At 44.9% G+C, this 18,722-nt stretch overlaps 1 protein-coding gene across 4 annotated transcripts in view; it reads right to left on the minus strand.

Moving 5' to 3' along the window:
• The window catches only part of LOC115474915 (A-kinase anchor protein 17B), an 84,363-nt gene that overhangs the window by 10,455 nt on the left and 55,186 nt on the right, over positions 1-18,722 (minus strand). For all 4 annotated transcript variants that reach the window (XM_030210618.1, XM_030210615.1, XM_030210619.1 and 1 more), the window contains 3 exons: positions 16,173-16,942; positions 14,065-14,192; positions 2,419-2,662 (listed from right to left, as the gene is read on the minus strand). In XM_030210618.1, coding sequence (XP_030066478.1) covers positions 2,419-2,662; positions 14,065-14,192; positions 16,173-16,925 — 1,125 coding nt within the window. In that variant the 5' untranslated portion in view covers positions 16,926-16,942. The remainder of the gene's footprint in view (positions 1-2,418; positions 2,663-14,064; positions 14,193-16,172; positions 16,943-18,722) is intronic.

Here is an 18,722-nt window from a genome sequence, read left to right on the forward strand (position 1 = left end):
TGGTCCAGTGGCCGCCGGTCAAACAGCGAGCAACCGGGGGGGGGGGGGGGGGGGCTGGAGCACAATTTGCCCGCACTTCTACCCCATGATCAGAGATAATTGCGCTGCTTAAATTTGCATGCATTATCTCTGATCATAGGTCTAATAGCGCCCCACGCTGTTCCAGCGCTATTTTAGAGCGCTGTTTGGAACAGCGCGGGGCTTTTGATCATCTGCCTTTTAGAGATTAAAGGAGGTATTCCTCCACAATGCACAAAAGGATTTTAATGTGCACACAACGGGAGAAATTCACCATCAGGTTCGAGGGATGTAGAAGGGTTAGTGGAGAGGATGACCACAGCAAGTATCTGCAACTAAATCACAGAACAAGAGGTAACATCTCTGGGAGAGCATCCAGAGAAAATTAAAGTGTCGGTACATATCTGCGCATGAACCGGAACTTTTCTCAGGCTAATATTTGTGCACAGAACATTCCAGTTCATGGACGGATGTGTACCGACACCTCATTTTCTTCAGACATGCACTCAGCAAAGGTTTTGCGGTAAGGGCATCTTTCCCCGATTATCATGCAAGTTCTGTGCACTCTGAATTTGCTTCTCATTAACTTACTGCATAGCTGCAGAATAGTTTTCTTGTTAATCTTGTGGTAGAGCCATCTAACTTCTGAATCAACCCCAGAAAGCCATGACATAGAGCTGCACAGCTTCTACCAAGAAATTAAAGAGAAAATATTCTGTGACATTGAGACATCAATTCAAAGCATGCAGAACTTGGACATATGCGCACAAAGGTTTTGCGGTAAGGGCAGATTTCAAAGAAAACAAGTGTCAGTATTAATTTATTTAAAATATTTATTAATTGCACTGTCCACAGTTCTAGGCAATGTATATCGTAACATGCGTAATATATCATAAAAACCCATAACAGACACAAAACAATAAAAAACATACCAACACCATCAAACACAAAAAGACAGCTTGAAAAAAAAAAAAAATTCCTCAGTACACATCTGCACATAAACATTAGCTTCAGAAACATCTTGTGCATGAAATTTATGTGCAGATCATTCTGGTTCATGCGCAGGTGTGCTGCTACTTTCGTTTTCTTCAGACACGTGTACAGAACTGTTACCTCTCGTTCTGTCTTTTAAAGTCGCAGGTACTTGCTACGGTCACAGAAAAGAAAAAAAACAAAAACTGGCAGTAAATCCTCTCAACTAACCCTTTTACACTGCCTCGGGGACCCAGCAGTGGAAGTTCTCACATATTTTGTGTGTTAAAATCTCATTTACTTCCATGCATTGTGGAGGAATACTTAACTGGTTTCAATTCATTTTAACAGACTGTGTGCCCATGTGTACCACGCAATTTAACTTCTGCGCTGGAGGAGTGGCCTAGTGGTTAGGGTGGTGGACTTTGCTCCTGGGGAACTGAGTTCGATTCCCACTTCAGGCACAGGCAGCTCCTTGTGACTCTGGCCAAGTCACTTAACCCTCCATTGTCCCATGTAAACCGCATTGAGCCTGCCATGAGTGGGAAAACGCAGGATACAAATGTAACAAAAATAAAATAGATACTATTGGAGATTCTACATGGAATGCTGCTACTATTGGAGATTCTACATGGAATGTTGCTACTATTGGAGATTCTACATGGAATGTTGCTATTCCACTAGCAACATTCCATGTAGAAGGCTGCGCAGGCTTCTGTTTCTGTGAGTCTGACGTCCTGCACGTATGTGCAGGACGTCAGACTCACAGAAGCAGAAGCCTGCGCGGCCACATTGGTGATCTGCAAGGGCCGACTTCTACATGGAATGTTGCTAGTGGAATAGCAACATTCCATGTAGAATCTCCAATAGTAGCAACAGTGGAGGAGTGGCCTAGTGGTTAGGGTGGTGGACTTTGGTCCTGAGGAACTGAGTTCGATTCCCACTTCAGGCACAGGCAGCTCCTTGTGACTCTGGGCAAGTCACTTAACCCTCCATTGCCCCATGTAAGCCGCATTGAGCCTGCCATGAGTGGGAAAGCGCGGGGTACAAATGTAACAAAAAAAAACCCATTGTGCATTGTACGCCCAAGTAATATGCGCATATACCTCGCAATAACCCTTACGATAGCTTTCTGTATTGGCCTGAAAATGAGGTGCTGAGAAGTTCCCTTCATGCCCTCTGAGTTTTATTTATTTGCAGTGTAACTTTAGGATGATTTGCTCATCAGAGCACCTGCAGCAAAAAGACAATTCCTTGCAATAATCCTGGGAACAGGCTGTGGGTTTTTTTTTTTTTTACATTTTTAAATGACTAGCATTCATTCTGTGGCACCTGGATTCAAGTGGATAAAATACATAGTACCTTCAGAAAACAAGGGAATAATGGCAGCAAAACTCAAATAAGTCATTAGAAAAAAAAAAGTCTTACTTTTATTTGAGCTAATAGCAATGTAAGAAGCCTTATAGAGGCCACTCTTCTCTGAGCAAGCAAAAGCTTCCGGGCTTCCCATTCCTCCGACTCCTCGAGCCACTGCTCGCCCTCCGCTTTCACTTCCTGCGACACTTTCAGCTGTTTTTCTTGACGCTCCTTCTGTCTCTGTCGTTGCTCTTTCCTCTTGAGACGTGCCTTCCTTTTTCTTGCTTGGGCTTTTTTTTCTTCGTATTTTCTTTTTCTAAGCAAACAGACTGGAGTTTTATTTTACATTCTCAACCTCTGGCCCTGGCAGTCAAGATTCCACAGTGAACTCAGCAACGGGTATGACCATTTGGACACCAGGGAGGTTAAACATCACCATCACACAACATACAGACAGGTCAGGACACAGGCTACCTAATATTTAAATTGAATTAAACAGCCCAGAAAGGCTCCTGGTCATTTAAATCATTTTTTTCCCGGGCTAACCGCAAATATTCAGCGGTACTTAACCGGTTAGTGCCACTGAATATCCCGGTTAGCAGCTAAGTTGAAACCAGCTAACTTGTGGGCATTGCAGGGGTGGAGCTGGCACTTATGCGGTTAGATGCTGATAGTCAGCCCTTGACCAAGTAAGATAACCACAAAAATTGGGTGCATAAAAAGCAGTCCTGTCATTGCCCCTGGTACAAAATAAGTACCTGAATATATGTAAACCGCTTTGAATGTAGTTGCAAAAACCTCACAAAGGCGGTATATCAAGTCCCATTTCCCTTTCCCTATATGAGATTCTACATGGAATGTTGCTACTATTGCAGATTCTAGATGGAATGTTGCTACTAGTGAGATTCTGTTGCTACTATTTGAGATTCTACATGGAATGTTGCTATTCCACTAGCAACATTCCATGTAGAAGCCTGCCCTTGCAGATCAACAACGCGGCTGCGCAGGCTTCTGTTTCTATGAGTCTGACGTCCTGCACGTACGCATTGCTGATCTGCAAAGGCAGGCTTCTACATGGAATGTTGCTAGTGGAGGAGTAGCCTAGTGGATAGTGCAGTGGACTTTGATCCTGGGGAACTGAGTTCGATTCCCACTGCAGCTTCTTGTGACTCTGGGCAAGTCACTTAACCCTCCATTGCCCCTGGTACAAAATAAGTACCTGAATATATGTAAACCGCTTTGAATGTAGTTGATAGACCGCCTTTCTGAGGTTTTTGCAAGTCCCATTTCCCTTTCCCTTCATGCGGTTCACCTTATGAGCTTAAGGGGTGAATGTTGCACTTAACCGTATAAGTTTTAGCGGCCAACACACAACCGGATATTCAATGCCAATGCCGGTGTCCAGACATGGCCCAGCACTGAAGATCCAGGAATACAGCCAGCAGTGGACATAAAAACGCTATCAGCCACAGTGTTTCTGGTGTGAGGATTAATAAGGTTACGTATCAATTTTCATCCTGTATAGAAGAGCTGGGGGTCATACTGGGTCACAACAATAAATCCATGAGCAAAATAATGGAAAAAATCAATAGTTCTTAAAAGATATACATGTAAGAACGTTAGGAATTAGATGACCACTTAAGCACTAAAAAGGCAGAGAAAAAAAAAAAGACCTCAGAAACTAGGCTCAGGCTTCTGTTATGTAAGCTAGAGGACAACGTACCATCATAGGTCAAAGAAAATAACTCCACTTATATACAGTGCAAAACAGCAGTCCCATAATCTTCAAAACAGAGTGAAAACCCCATGCACAAGCACAGGTAACCCATTCAATACGAATGTTCAGTCCATTAGGCTCTACGGAACCCCCTTTGGTAGCTCATTGTGAATTGATGAATCACCAGTTTGATGTGCTGCAATGTGTGGTGGTGGAACAACTGCATTGTTCTAATCGTACGGGCGATTTTGGGAGACTATTGCGTCAGAAGGAGCAAACGTGCAGCAGTGACATCATATCCTGAGATGGCTTATAACTTTTGCTGAGCTGGCGCTATAAGAAACACGGGGGGAATGTCCTTGAGACAGCCCATTGTGGGCGAAACGTGCATGTCGGACAGATGATCCCCTGGGTCCGACAAATGTAATAAATTGAAAAGATAAGTAACGTTCAAGTATATATACATGGTTTTCTAAAGTTAAGAAAAAAGAAATAAGAAAGAAAAAAAGAACCGGTGAAGAGTTTGATGTTGTTGAAATCGCTGTATTTTAAATGGAAAGCGATTAACATCACTGAGGTTCTGGGATAAACATACGAATGGATCCTGAAGTATCTGTGATATAACTATGATAGAGAATGTGCTATGAGTTGTGTTTTTTGAAAAAGGATTTTATTAAAGATCTAAAGGAGATCAAATCTGGATTGTACGGGTAGAAATATCTATTTATAAGAATCCAGCTTTAAAAAGATCTATTTTGCCCTAATATTGAGTGGTGAGCAACAGGCTAAGAATACGCCATGCAAATAAAAGCTTAATACCAGCCAAATCGGAGGACTTTAAAGCTCAACTTACCTGTGATTTCTCGCGCAATTCTTCCTGCACGAGTGGAGGTGATACGCAACAGGGGCCGCCTAGGTCGCTGAAAGACTTCGCTTATCGTTCGCAGTCACAAGCAGCCAAGATGGCGTCTCAATCAGGCCACTTGGATAGCGTGGAAGAGCAAGCTATCTTGTGCGCACAGCCTGTGGTGCAGGAGGCCTCGGATAATCCCCTTTCGGAACTTCGTGAGTTATTACAGGTAATTCGGTCCGACATTAAAGGAGTTTGTGAGACGCACTCGGCATTGGCAGCTGATTTGCTTGGGGAAATCTCAGAGTTGGGCCATCGTGTGGAAGAGACGGAATCTCACATTGAAGAACAGCAGGAGGCCTTGGTATCCCTGGAGACTACTACAGCGGAACACCAACTCCTTCATACTCTTTTACAAGACAAGGTCGAAGACCTGGAAAATTGCGGTCAGCGGGCTAATATTCGCATTCGGGGACTACCCGAGCTGGCAGAATACATTAACTGTGAGTTGGTGACTCAACGGATAGTGAGTATGCTCCTCTCATCGGAGGAACAAGTGGTACCTCCAGAAACAGTAAAAATAGAACGAGCACAGAGTGGCGACTCGACCGAGGGCCAATGTGCCCCAGGATATCATAGCATGCTTTGCAGATTATAAAATTAAAGAACAAGTTTTGGCTAAGGTATGTAGTTCTGCCCCGCTGCAATGGGAACAATTCCCAATAGAACGTTACCGAGATCTGGCGGCAACAACTCTGAAGAGGCGATCCAAGCTGCAACTCTTCACTAAACACCTTCGAGAGAAAGAGATAAAATACCGATGGCAGCATCCTTTTGCTCTATCCTTCTATCTGGACGGTAAACTCCATCAGGTACGTACGCTAGAGGAGGCCCGAGCGATCTTGTCAGAAGTGGATCCTCCATCATCTCCACTTCAGAGTCAAGCACCTGGGGATAAGGCCTCAGTGGAGCGTTCATCACGTCCTCGTTGGCAGACTCGCACGAGGCAAGGGTTGCCTTACCCGCCAACAATCTGGGGCTCAAATAACCCCTCTGGATGCCACCTGATTCTATCTTTTAGCTAACTTATGGAGATTCCTGGATTTATTGAGACTTACGACCTAGGTATACTATATGTTGTTCTGAACTGTTACTTTAAGTCATCATGACGGACTGGTGGAAGGTTTGTTGTTATATGCAAATTGACGGCTGGGATTGTGTAGTATGATTCTGTAAGTTTAGAATATATGATTTGCGTGGGGTATATATTCTGGCGGCCGCTCTCTCTGAACCAGCGAGGCCTTTATGGCCCGCTTTCTGGTCTTTCAGGGTTGGGGAGGTGAGAGGGGGGAAGGGGATTTACAGGGGGTTATGTGGTGGGAGGGGGACTGGATGAGCCGTTGTCGAGAGTTGAAGCTGTTCTAGAGATATGTGACTGTACATAAGTTGGATCATGTACTAACGCTGTATTTCTTTTTGAAATTGCTAAATGTTTTTAGTGAAATATATGTCTCTTAATGTACGAGGCCTTAATACACTCATCAAAAGCAAACTGCTGTGTAACGAGGAGAAATGATTGGAGGCCAGGGGCGGGGCTTACATCCATAATTGTCTGACAACATAGAAAAAAAATAAGTAAAAAATAAGTCACAATACCTTTTATTAAATTTAGATATTAAATATGTATCATATGTCAAAGAATAAAGTGGTTGCTCAAAGCATGTACTATCCACAATTGCAAAACACTATGCACAAATTTGTGCAAAAACACACTCATAAACCTTACTGTACCATAACACTGGGCAGACCCTAATAAACCAATATACCACCCATACGGAAAATGCAGACCGTCAACAATATGAAACAAGAGATCATAATATCACAATTCTCATGTAGAGCCACAAAACACCCTTTTAGGGTGGAAAGTGTTCATAATGAGCTCCTTTTATGTAGATCCTTCAAGAGGTAGTGTGTCATGATTTAGGCTCTAAAACCCTTTCTGATGATTTGGTGCCACTTCAGTAAGGCCAATACACAATCTCTCCACTGCAAAACACTATACACAAACTTGTGCAAAAACACACTCATAACCTTACCAAACCATAACAGTACTAATTCCAAGGACAGGACAAGCTACAACCTTATGCATGGAAAGGCAGCACTGTAATTACACCGGGCTCTAAAACACCAGTGCACAACCTAGTGAAACAAAAAAAACACCAAAAAGGGCTGAAAATACTACACGCTAGCAGAATACTGCACCTTGATCACATGAAAAACACATGACACAACAGATATGAAGGCAAAATACTGAACTGGAAAGTTACCTCAAGAAGTCAGACTCAGCATGCAGCAATACTAGAAAAATTGAAACTTACATGCAAAACATCACAGGTGCACATTTCCAAAAGCTGACATATTCCAGTTAATAAATTCTGAATAAAATACTTTTTTTCTACCTTTGTTGTCTGATCATTTAGTTTTTCTATTCGCTTTGGTCCCAGTGTCTTCTGTTTTATTCTTTCTATTTGATATTTTTTCTCTCACCATGTCCACCATCCTCCTGTGTCCTTATGCGTCCTGTCTACCATCTGTAGCCCTGTCCCTATCCTTCAGTATCCCGATCCAGCTCTTTAATTCAACAGTTTTCCCTCCATCCATATCCAGCATTTCTCCTCACTCCCCTCCATCCATGTGCATATACTTTCCTTCCCTCCATCCATATCCAGCACCTTCCTTCTTTCTCTCCTACCCTTCCATCCAGTATCATCCATCTTTCTCTCTCCATCCTTCCACCCATTACCCTCTCCCAATCCTTCCGTCCATTGTCAGAGGGAGACACCCTTCCTTCTAGACAGTTCTCTCTCTTGACCCTTTTCCATTCAGCATGTCCTCTCTCACCCCATCCTTCCAGTGTCTTTCCTCTGTCCCTCCCTACCAGCATCTTCCCTCATTCTGACCCCTCCTTCCAGCATTTTCCTCTTTCTCCCTCCTTTCATCCAGCCAGCATTTCTCAGTCTGACAGCTAGGGTCTCCCCCAGTTTCTCCCCAGCAGCTTCTCTCTCTCTCTCCTGCCCATGTCCCCTCTTTCTCTCCCCATCTTTTTCTGGCTCTCCACTGCTTTTTTTTCCATGTCCCTGGCTCTCCTCTGCTCTTTTCCATGGCCCCTCTTTCTCTCCCCATCTCTTTCTGGCTCTCCCCTGCTTTTTTCCATGTCCCTGGCTCTCCCCTGCTCTTTTCCATGGCCCCTCTTTCTCTCCCCATCTCTTTCTGGCTCTCCCCTGCTTTTTTCCATGTCCCTGGCTCTCCTCTGCTCTTTTCCATGGCCCCTCTTTCTCTCCCCATCTCTTTCTGGCTCTCCTCTGCTCTTTTCCATGGCCCCTCTTTCTCTCCCCTGCTCTTTTCCATGGCCCCTCTTTCTCTCCCCATCTCTTTCTGGCTCTCCCCTGCTTTTTTCCATGTCCCTGGCTCTCCCCTGCTTTTTTCCATGTCCCTGGCTCTCCCCTGCTCTTTTCCACGGCCCCTCTTTCTCTCCCTATCGCTCTTTGGCTCTCCACTGCTCTTGTCCATGCCCCCTGGCTCTCCCCTGCTCTCCCTCTCTCTCCTCCTACCGTTTCCAGCCATTAGCCACATTCTCTCCTCTCCCTCCGGCCTGGGCCTCTTAACAGCAGCGCTGACACAAGACGAAAAAGAAGCGCGGGGCCGCAGCAGCCTTCAGACATGCGCTGTCGGCTCTGCCGGTCCTCTGACCCCGGAACGGGAAATTGACGTCACGGGGCAGAGACTGGCAGAGCCGACAGCGCATGTCTGAAGGCTGCTGCGGCCCTGCGCTTCTTTTTTTCTTATGTTATGCTGGCTGTGGGTGGAGAGTAGCGACGGCAGGTCTCGTTCCTGGCTGCCGCTGCGCTACTCAACAAAAGATTTCGTCGAGTCTTGTCTCGGGCTGCATTTAGAGGTAGGCATGGCCGCGGGGAAGTTCACAGCTGGGCTGGGGAGGCTTAGCCTCCCCAAGCCTCTTATACAGGGCGCCTATGATGGAGGGGAGCGTGAGGGTGGGGAGGCTAGAACAGGGAAAGAATACTTGCAGTTTCCATTTTCAGAGGTGGCCCATGCACCCAAAGTGAACAGCCAAAAGAATAAACCTTGCTGCTGCTTATTAATGCAGAACCGTTGCAGAGTTCCTTCTATCTGCAGCTACTATTACAGCAGCATTTAAAAGACTGAAGAAATTGCAGCACGGTTATGTATCAAGGGATGTTGTTAAAGGTGAAGGCCAACCAAACTAACAGACGTGATTGTAGTTAGAATGGTATGTGAACAGGAGTTCAGGGAAAAGAACATGAGGCAATAGATAAAGTAGCAGGGAGTTTTTGGCTGAAGAACGTAAGAGAGAAAGATGACGAGTGAAAGAATGAAGTGGAGGAGTGGCCTAGTGGTTGGGGTGGTGGACTTTGGTCCTGGGGAACTGAGTTCAATTCCCACTTCAGGCACAGGCAGCTCCTTGTGACTCTGGGCAAGTCACTTAACCCTCCATTGCCCCATGTAAGCCGCATTGAGCCTGCCATGAGTGGGAAAGCGCAGGGTACAAATGTAGCAAAAATAAAATAGATACTATTGGAGATTCTACATGGAATGTTGCTACTATTGGAGATTCTACATGGAATGTTGCTATTCCACTAGCAACATTCCATGTAGAAGCCTGCGCGGCCACATTGGTGATCTGCAAGGGCCGACTTCTACATGGAATGTTGCTAGTGGAATAGCAACATTCCATGTAGAATCTCAAATAGTAGCAACAGTGGAGGAGTGGCCTAGTGGTTATGGTGGTGGACTTTGGTCCTGGGGAACTGAGGAACTGAGTTTGATTCCCACTTCAGGCACTGGCAGCTCCTTGTGACTCTGGGCAAGTCACTTAACCCTCCATTGCCCGCCGCATTGAGCCTGCCATGAGTGGGAAAGCGCGGGGTACAAATGTAACAAAAAAAAAATGTTTTATGAAAAGGCTTTTGTGTAGAAACAGTATATAAGCAGCAGGCCTGATTAGTGAATGTTTGAGACAGTTCTCAGCCAATACTTTTGTCTAAGCAGAACTGTACTCCTATGAGAAAATTTCTTTTATTCCTGTATACTCTATTGGTAAGTTAATAAATTACTTTTCTCATACGTTACGTGGCCCGGTCTTTTATCATTCCAATCTTTTACCGGGATATGCATGATTATTGGGATGGTGGTAAAAAGACCGAATTCTTAATTACAAGACACAAAAAGAATAATTAAATGCAAAAATCAAAACGGTTTCAAACAGCGGAGGAGACAGATGATAGCAGCAACCACACTGGTAGTTTGGCTATAATTCAAAACACTTATCAATCAGATCTACTAAACCAAACTGGTCCATAGTTGATTTCTGATTGGCTGATGCTTGTGATTTCATGGAAACCGTAATGTATATATTAAGTATGGGTTACCTACATTCATAATTATTTTAAACAGGCTACTTAAAAGCGTTGAGCATCAAAACTTTATGGGCTTGCTTTGTTTTTTTTTTCTCCTCTGATTATTCATATGTGGTGGGAAAATCCCCCACCTATAACAATCCATAAACCTATTAAAAAAGATGTTTTTGAGCAGTTTTTGATTTTGTCGTCCCTAATGGTTCTCTTGTGCTCCTCTGCAGTTCCAGACCCTCCAACTTGCGAGAGGCGTCTCCGCAGGTCTCATTGGAGTAGGGGAGGTGAGGACGTGGACTGCGCGATCACCTCAGGCAGACAAGGCTTGGTTAAAACCTGAACCACTGGGAGCAAGTATTCTGGGAGCAGATAGGGAAGGTGGTCAATGACCTAGGTAGGGGAGGATATACGCGGAAAATAGAATACTGCTTACTTCACGCACGGCCCAAACACAGCCGGTTCAGGAACATAAATTAGCAATCCAACTTTTTGCTGTGGCCAAAATGCAGATAGCCAGAGCGTGGAAAGCAGTGGAGATGCCCTCTATGCAACGAGTGAGATATAAAGTCGAACACATATATCAGATGACTAAATTGACTGCTATGAGGAAGGGCTTACTCACAGTATTTCAGAAAATCTGGGAGCCATATGAACAGAAAAGGGAGGTAATCTGGATGTACCCCGTGCTTGTCTGACATTGCTGTCTGGATGTCTCAACGCCACCTGAAATTAAATATGACCAAAACCGAGCTTCTCATTTTCCCCCCCAAACCCACCTCCCCGCTCCCCCCGTTTTCTATTTCTGTTGATGGCTCTCTCATTCTCCCTGTCTCCTCAGCTCGAAACCTTGGGGTCATCTTTGACTCTTCTCTCTCCTTCTCTGCTCATATCCAGCAGATCGCCAAGACCTGTCGTTTCTTTCTTTACAACATCCGTAAAATACGCCTCTTTCTTTCCGAGCACTCTACCAAAACCCTCATCCACAGTCTTGTCACCTCTCGTTTAGACTACTGCAATCTGCTTCTTGCTGGCCTCCCACTTAGTCACCTCTCCCCTCTCCAGTCGGTTCAAAACTCTGCTGCCCGTCTCATCTTCCGCCAGGGTCGCTTTACTCATACTACCCCTCTCCTCAAGACCCTTCACTGGCTCCCTATCCGTTTTCGCATCCTGTTCAAACTTCTTCTACTAACCTATAAATGTACTCACTCTGCTGCTCCCCAGTATCTCTCCACACTCGTCCATCCCTACACCCCTTCCCGTGCACTCTGCTCCATGGATAAATCCTTCTTATCTGTTCCCTTCTCCACTACTGCCAACTCCAGACTTCGCGCCTTCTGTCTCGCTGCACCCTACGCCTGGAATAAACTTCCTGAGCCCCTACGTCTTGCCCCATCCTTGGCCACCTTTAAATCTAGACTGAAAGCCCCCCTCTTTAACATTGCTTTTGACTCGTAACCACTTGTAACCACTCGCCTCCACCTACCCTCCTCTCCTCCTTCCTGTACACATTAATTGATTTGATTTGCGTACTTTATTTTTTGTCTATTAGATTGTAAGCTCTTTGAGCAGGGACTGTCTTTCTTCTATGTTTGTGCAGCGCTGCGTATGCCTTGTAGCACTATAGAAATGCTAAATAGTAGTAGTAGTAGTAATGTCAGCAGGGATGGGAAAGGGAGGGGGGAGGGGAGATGGGTTGAGTTGTATGGGGGAATAAGAAAAGATAAAGATATTGATTTTATAGCACTGTTAACTTAAGCATTGTTACAGAAACTGAGGTTATGTAGACCTTGTGGTCTTTGATGTTTTTGTTGTATTTTCAAACTTAATAAAAAAAAAAAAAAACCTGAACCACTGGATACAGCTCAGGAGCACATTCTGACATGCTGGAGGGGAAGGAGCGTATCAGATACCCTAGGGAAAGGCTCAGGCTTTTGGCCCTCTAGTGGTGTGTTCTCAGAACGGGAATGGCCACAGAAAATGTACTTAGAAAGGAACTTGGGTTTGTGATCAGAGGTGCATCTAACAAAAATGAATAGATAAAAAAAGGGGCCTGTGAGCAGGTATTGTATCTGTAGTACAAGCAGAGGGGAGAGGAGGCCACTACAGCGGGTGAGACTTAAAGGGGCCAATAAAAGAAATGCAGGCAAAGTTTGTTTTATCAAGTAGTTTCCTACACAATAAGGTTATTTAAACACCAGGAAAATTTCTTAATCTCTTGCCAGGTTTGAGAGGAGGAAAGGGAACACTGTGTAAGCTTGTAATGAAAAACATAAGTACATAAGTATTGCCATACTGGAAAAGACCAAAGGTCCATCAAGCCCAGCATCCTGTTTCCAACAGTGGCCAATCCAGGTCACAAGTACCTGGCAGAAAAACAAAGAATAGCAACATTCTATGTAGAACCCCAAAGAGTAGCAAGATTCTAGAATTCTAAAGAATAACAAGATTCCATGCAGAATTTCAAAGTGTAGCAACATTCCATGTAGAACCCCAGAGAGTAGCAAGATTCCATTCAGAATCCCCAGTACATAAGTATTGCCATACTGGGACAGACCAAAGGTCCATCAAGCCCAGCATCCTGTTTCCATCAGTGGCCAATCCAGATCACAAACACCTGGCAAGATCCCCAAAAAGTACAACACATTTCATACTGCTTATCCCAGAAATAGGTAATCAGACACCTGGTCATTCCTGTCTCTGTACATTAACCCTTCTCCTAAATTCCTTCTACGTGTCATTAGTAGTCCGTTTGGTTTCTCTTTCCACAGGACTCCCTACCCTTGATGCCCCGGGATTTGTTTTTCATCTGTTTCGCCTCTACTCAACTGCTCACAAAATGATTTTCCAAAAAGTTCTCCAGGAACAGGTTCTCTCACCTTAGCCATCAGAACTACTCAAAGACAGCGAATGACTCCATTCACCAGTGTCAACTGCAATACTCCAAATCGTGTAGAGGGTCATTCTTCATACTCAAGAGGACAGCTAGTGACCCTAGTGAGATGACAGGGGATGACGGTGGGACTGATAGGAATATTGTACACTACACACTGGAACCTCTAATTACCAGTACCGCTAGAAGGGACAGCAGGTGTATACGTCAGCGGACCTTACCCACAACTCCATACTGCACCGAATGAATGAAGAAGGGGGGCAGACTCAAGAAAAATGTCAGGAAGTATTTTTTCAGAGAGAGAGTAGTAGATGCTTGGAATGCCCTCCCGCGGGAGGTGGTGGAAATGAAAACAGTAACGGAATTCAAACATGCGTGGGATAAGCATAAAGGAATCCTGTGCCGAAGGAATGGATCCTCAGGAGCTTAGTCAAGATCGGGAGGCGGGGCTGATGGTTGGGAGGCAGGGATAGTGCTGGACAGATTTGTACGGTCTGTGCCAGAGCCGGTGGTGGGCAGCGGGACTGGTGGTTGGGAGGCGGGGATAGTGCTGGACAGACTTGTACGGTCTGTGCCAGAGTCGGTGGTTGGGAGGCGGGGCTGGTGGTTGGGAGGCGGGGATAGTGCTGGGCAGACTTATACGGTCTGTGCCCTGAAGAGCACAGGTACAAATCAAAGTAGGATATACACAAAAAGCAGCAAATATGAGTTATCTTGTTGGGCAGACTGGATGGACCGTGCAGGTCTTTTTCTGCCGTCATCTACTATGTTACTATGAACAGGAAGCCCCTTCCGTTAAGGAGCCGCTCACCTTGCTGCAGCTTCCTCTTCTTCCTTTTCCAATTTTCTTTGCTGTTCCAGCTCTTGCAGTTTCTGTCTTTCCAGATTTCTCTTCTTTATGGCTTCTTCGCTGAAATGTTTGGTCGTATCAAAAGTCACCTGCAGAAAAAAATCAGAGTTAAAGTGACCACATGCTGGTAAAGCTGAGCTTCCCTGCAAGTCTCACAAATTTCAGCTACATGAGAAGTAGGTGCTGAGGTCCTTCAGACCCGATTACAGCTGAAACGTGATATGATGTGCTGCTTCGGGCCCCAAACCCGGATCAAGAAAGCACCTGCAGACTAATGAAGAAAACCAAGACACATTCAGCTGGTTAGGATCATAGCACTGTGCTGCCAGTGTCATTATCGAAACGAAAGATGGACGTCCATCTTGTTTCGATGATACGGGTTGCCCCGCCCCTTTACGGGGCCATCCTTAGAGATGGGCGCCCCCGTTCGGTTATCCCCCTTCTCTGTCACCTACGAACCTTAATGCAATATAACACTGTATTTCTCATTCCGGAAATAGCAATCGCCATTACGGAACAATGTAAGCCACATTGAGCCTGCAAATAGGTGGGAAAATGTGGGATACAAATGCAACAAACAAACAAACACACAAATAAATAAATGTACCACAATAAGCCAAGGATAAAGCTGTGGATTCAAAGCCTCAGGTGTTTAAGACCCTGCTGATGGTTTTTATGTAGCAGAAATCACAGGTTCAAATACAGTCAATACTTAAAACCTGGAGTTAAAAAGGATAACATTGAATATGCTCTAAGGAAGGACTTATGCTATCAGTAAGACACCAAATAATGCTGCTTATTTTCCTTGTTGGGTTTCAAGGACTGTTGGTCACATGTGCACAACGTCTGCTGGGGAACCTCTGCCTAAATCGATCTTCTTGCTAAAAAGGTCTCTGCTCTAAACACTGTTCCAGAACACTGGGTGCCTAGGCACCAACATTTCAAAACATGACTGTGGTGCCAAACAATACAGTGAAGGAGCTTACTTAATACCGAGGGCCCACATACTGGCACTCATAGAGCTGGCTGCTTTGATTGGGTGAAATACATCAAAACATTACGTTTTCTATGCTTTAGCCCATAATGTGGACCAGGCACTCAGTACTAACTTACTCCTACCCTAGGCTTACTACATGTTCTAAATATATCCTATAAAAAGTGACTCCGAGTCACACCAAAATTTATTTTTCTTTGAAGTCCTGTGTTTGACAGCTCTCTGATGTTATAATCTCATTGAACACATTTGATGGTTTCCTTCAAAGCTGCACCCATTGGAGCTAAACATTTACGATGTGGTCAAGTCTAGCACTGCGAGACCATTTCTAGGATCTCAACAAAATGGATACCGCTTTTATAGATTGGGAACCAGGGGAAGGGGCAAGCAGTGGACCAGTATGTATTACCACCCTTAAGCTCTCTCAACAAACTGGTACAGCCAGTCATGTGACCTGAACTGGGGTACCCGAGGTTTCTACAGGTGAGCTGGGTGTTGACTGGCTGTACATTTGTATGAAAGATTTGCATTTCAATAGGAGTGAGGCAAGCTAAGCTTATTATATACCAAATTTCTACCCACCAGGGGCGTAGCCAGACAACAGATTTTGGGTGGGCCTAGGCAAGAAGTGGGTGGGCACCAAGTGTTCTCATCCCCCCCCCCCCCCCCACCAAAAAAATATGTCAGCTGGTGGGAAAACACTTCTTTCTACCTTGGAAGTCTGCAGCAGGCATGCGCTGAAAACTGAGTATGTGCAGGTGCCGGTATCATGGACAGTAGCGTTTTTGTTACTATCAGGGGGAAATCTTCAGGTGGCAGAGCTTGAGATCCCCACCAGCTACCACTAAATGTGTGCTATTGTTGGGTGGGCCAGAACCCTAAGTAGGTGGGCCCTGGCCCACCTAGGCCCACCTGTGGCTACGCCACTGCTACCCACATGCTCAGAGCCAGAGCAGACATACATTAGAGTCATGAATTTTGCCTCCGTTTCCCTCTCTCAATCATCTCGCTTTCAAAAGGTTGTTTCAATACCTGCACATTCATAATTGAAGATGAACGGGGCAAACAGTATTACCTTCATATTACATGCCAGAGCTTTCCCATCTTCCCCTTGATACATCAACTTCATTCCTCGGAGAGCCTCCATGGCTTTCACAAAGTCTGCATGATCTTCATACTGGACGAAAGCTGCAAAAGTCTGAATGCCCCCCAGTGAGTTCCCGCTGGCATTTTCCTCTCTGTAAGGATCCAGCATGGGGATATCTGTGTTCTTTACCTTCCCGTATCTTTCAAATACCATCTGAAGGGCAGCTTCACTGGGTTTCTCACTGTTTGAGCCCTTTAAGACAAACCATTTGCTTGGCAGTCCTTCTAAGTAGATACTGTCGGGAAGAGAAGCTGAACTTTGTTCAGAAAGCTCCTCGTTTGCTGTCTCCTTTGAGAAAGCTTCCCAGTCTTGTTGGGTTGGAAAATCGACACTTGCTTCAGTAGTCTCCACAACCAAGCCATCAAGAAAGCCATTTAATTTTATGACCTTCCCATGCAGTTTTGCCAGCAGAGTCTGTGCTAAATGCTTTGTTTCTGCTTCGCCTTCAATTCGAACAAAATCTTTTGTGCTCTTCGAAACACGAAGGGAGCTAAATTGGTCTGGAGCAATCATGGTTTTTAGCTGGTCCAGGATGTCCCAGTTGGAAAACGGCCTGGTTGGCTCTTTGCAGTCCGGAAACATCACGCTGATGATCAGCCTTGCCACAGGCGTAAGATACAGGGATTGAGATGTACACAACTCTACTGCTTCAGAGTTATCGTAAACTATAGTGACTGTCATAGTGGTACCCGGCTCCTCTGAAAAACAAGCATAAATGTATTCAGATTACCTAAGTCAAAATACAAACTGGTCCTGTCTGACCGTAACAAAAATACATATCCTTAATATATCATTTTGCTCCATTTTAGCAATTATTCATTTAACACCAAATAAATGACATCTGCTGTTGCATTTACCATGTGTTACTAATGGGCAGATGATCAAAAGCACACAAGGGCGCTAGAAGCCAACAGCGCTATATTACTACTACTACTTATCATTTCTAAAGCACTACTAGATGTACGCAGCGCTGTATTAGCGCCTGTGTTTGCTCCTGCCCGATGATCAGTGCCGACAAACACGTGTAACAACATGCTCGTCGGCTCTGAACGCAATGAGCATGCAAAACAAGGCATTACCTATTCCTCCCCAATGTTCAGTGGGCAATGTGCCAAATAAGGGCGTTGCTCCCGCGGCAAACCCTACGCAAGCTGAGCTAGCGTTGTGGTTTGCAAAGAATTGGAAAGGAATGGAGAGCCCTGTCCAGCACGCATCTGCATGCTGGCAGATCCCCCCCACCCTGGTGGTCTAGCACCCCCAACTCCCCTGACCCTTCACTCCCGGACAGGAAAGGGCTCAAGGGCTGGAGGTCCAGTGGACATCCAGTGTGGTCTAGCGCACTCCCCCCCCCCCCCCCCCCCCCGTGTACCTCAAAACAATGTAGGAGTAGCACTCCCTCCTCCTTCCAGTGTCGCCTCCAAAATGGTGGTGCCCTGCCCAGTGCATCCTGGGATGTTAATGGGTGGGGCTTCCCTACCATATAATGGAGTTTATATAGTAAGAAAGCCCCATTAGCGCATCCCAGGATGCACTGGGCAGGGCGCTGCCATTTTGGAGGCGGTGAAAGGAGTGCTATTCCCTCCTCCATCGTTTTGAGTTGGGTGGGTTCTACTCTCTACTTTTGCTTTCTGGTCAGTTTATCTTGAGTTTCTATCCTTTGAATGCAGGGTGTCCAAACTGTTTGGAAATGCATGTCTAAGAGCAGTTAATCAGGGCATATTATATACGTTACAAAACTTTTTTTTTTAATTTTCTCAAAACTTTATTAACCAGAAAGCATACAACAGAGCTCAATAGCAAAATAGTGACACTTACAATATTCAGATTCTCTGTTTTCCCCATTCCACGTTACAAAACTTCTGATGTACCATTCCTAAAGAAACTCGATCCTGTTGTTTCCGATCTTGGACTATGGTCACCCATGCTGCTATGACTCCCATCCTAACTAGAGCAGCCTCTGCTAAAGCCACATTTGAGGAGGGGAATGTTCAATAATGTCACCTTGACCTCGGCTTTCATTTGTTTTCTTTTCATAATCTGACCAGAAAAGTTACATACTTTTCTCCAGAAATCTTTCTCAGTATGTGCCACCAAATATGGATGTAGGTGCCCTCCCCACCACACCTTCGCCAGCATTATGGTGATCCCATCCCACAGATTTTGAATAGGCGCTTGGGGATATAACGCTATTATAATTATTTTCAAGCATATAACTCACAATTATTCCTCTATATATGTATTTGAATAGCTGCGTCCATTGTTCCTCACCCCAGATCGACTTCCCAGCTTTACATATGAGGCAATTACCTTATTTCCAAGTTATCTATAAGTAGAGAGGTGTGATAGCCGTGTTAGTCCACTTTTAAAGGTAATCAATAGAAATCAAACAAAATAAAACATGGAAAAGAAAATAAGATGATACCTTTTTTATTGGACATAACTCAATACATTTCTTGATTAGCTTTTGAAGGTTGCCCT

Source organism: Microcaecilia unicolor, chromosome 7 (assembly GCF_901765095.1).
Source record: "Microcaecilia unicolor chromosome 7, aMicUni1.1, whole genome shotgun sequence".
NCBI lineage: Eukaryota > Metazoa > Chordata > Amphibia > Gymnophiona > Siphonopidae > Microcaecilia > Microcaecilia unicolor.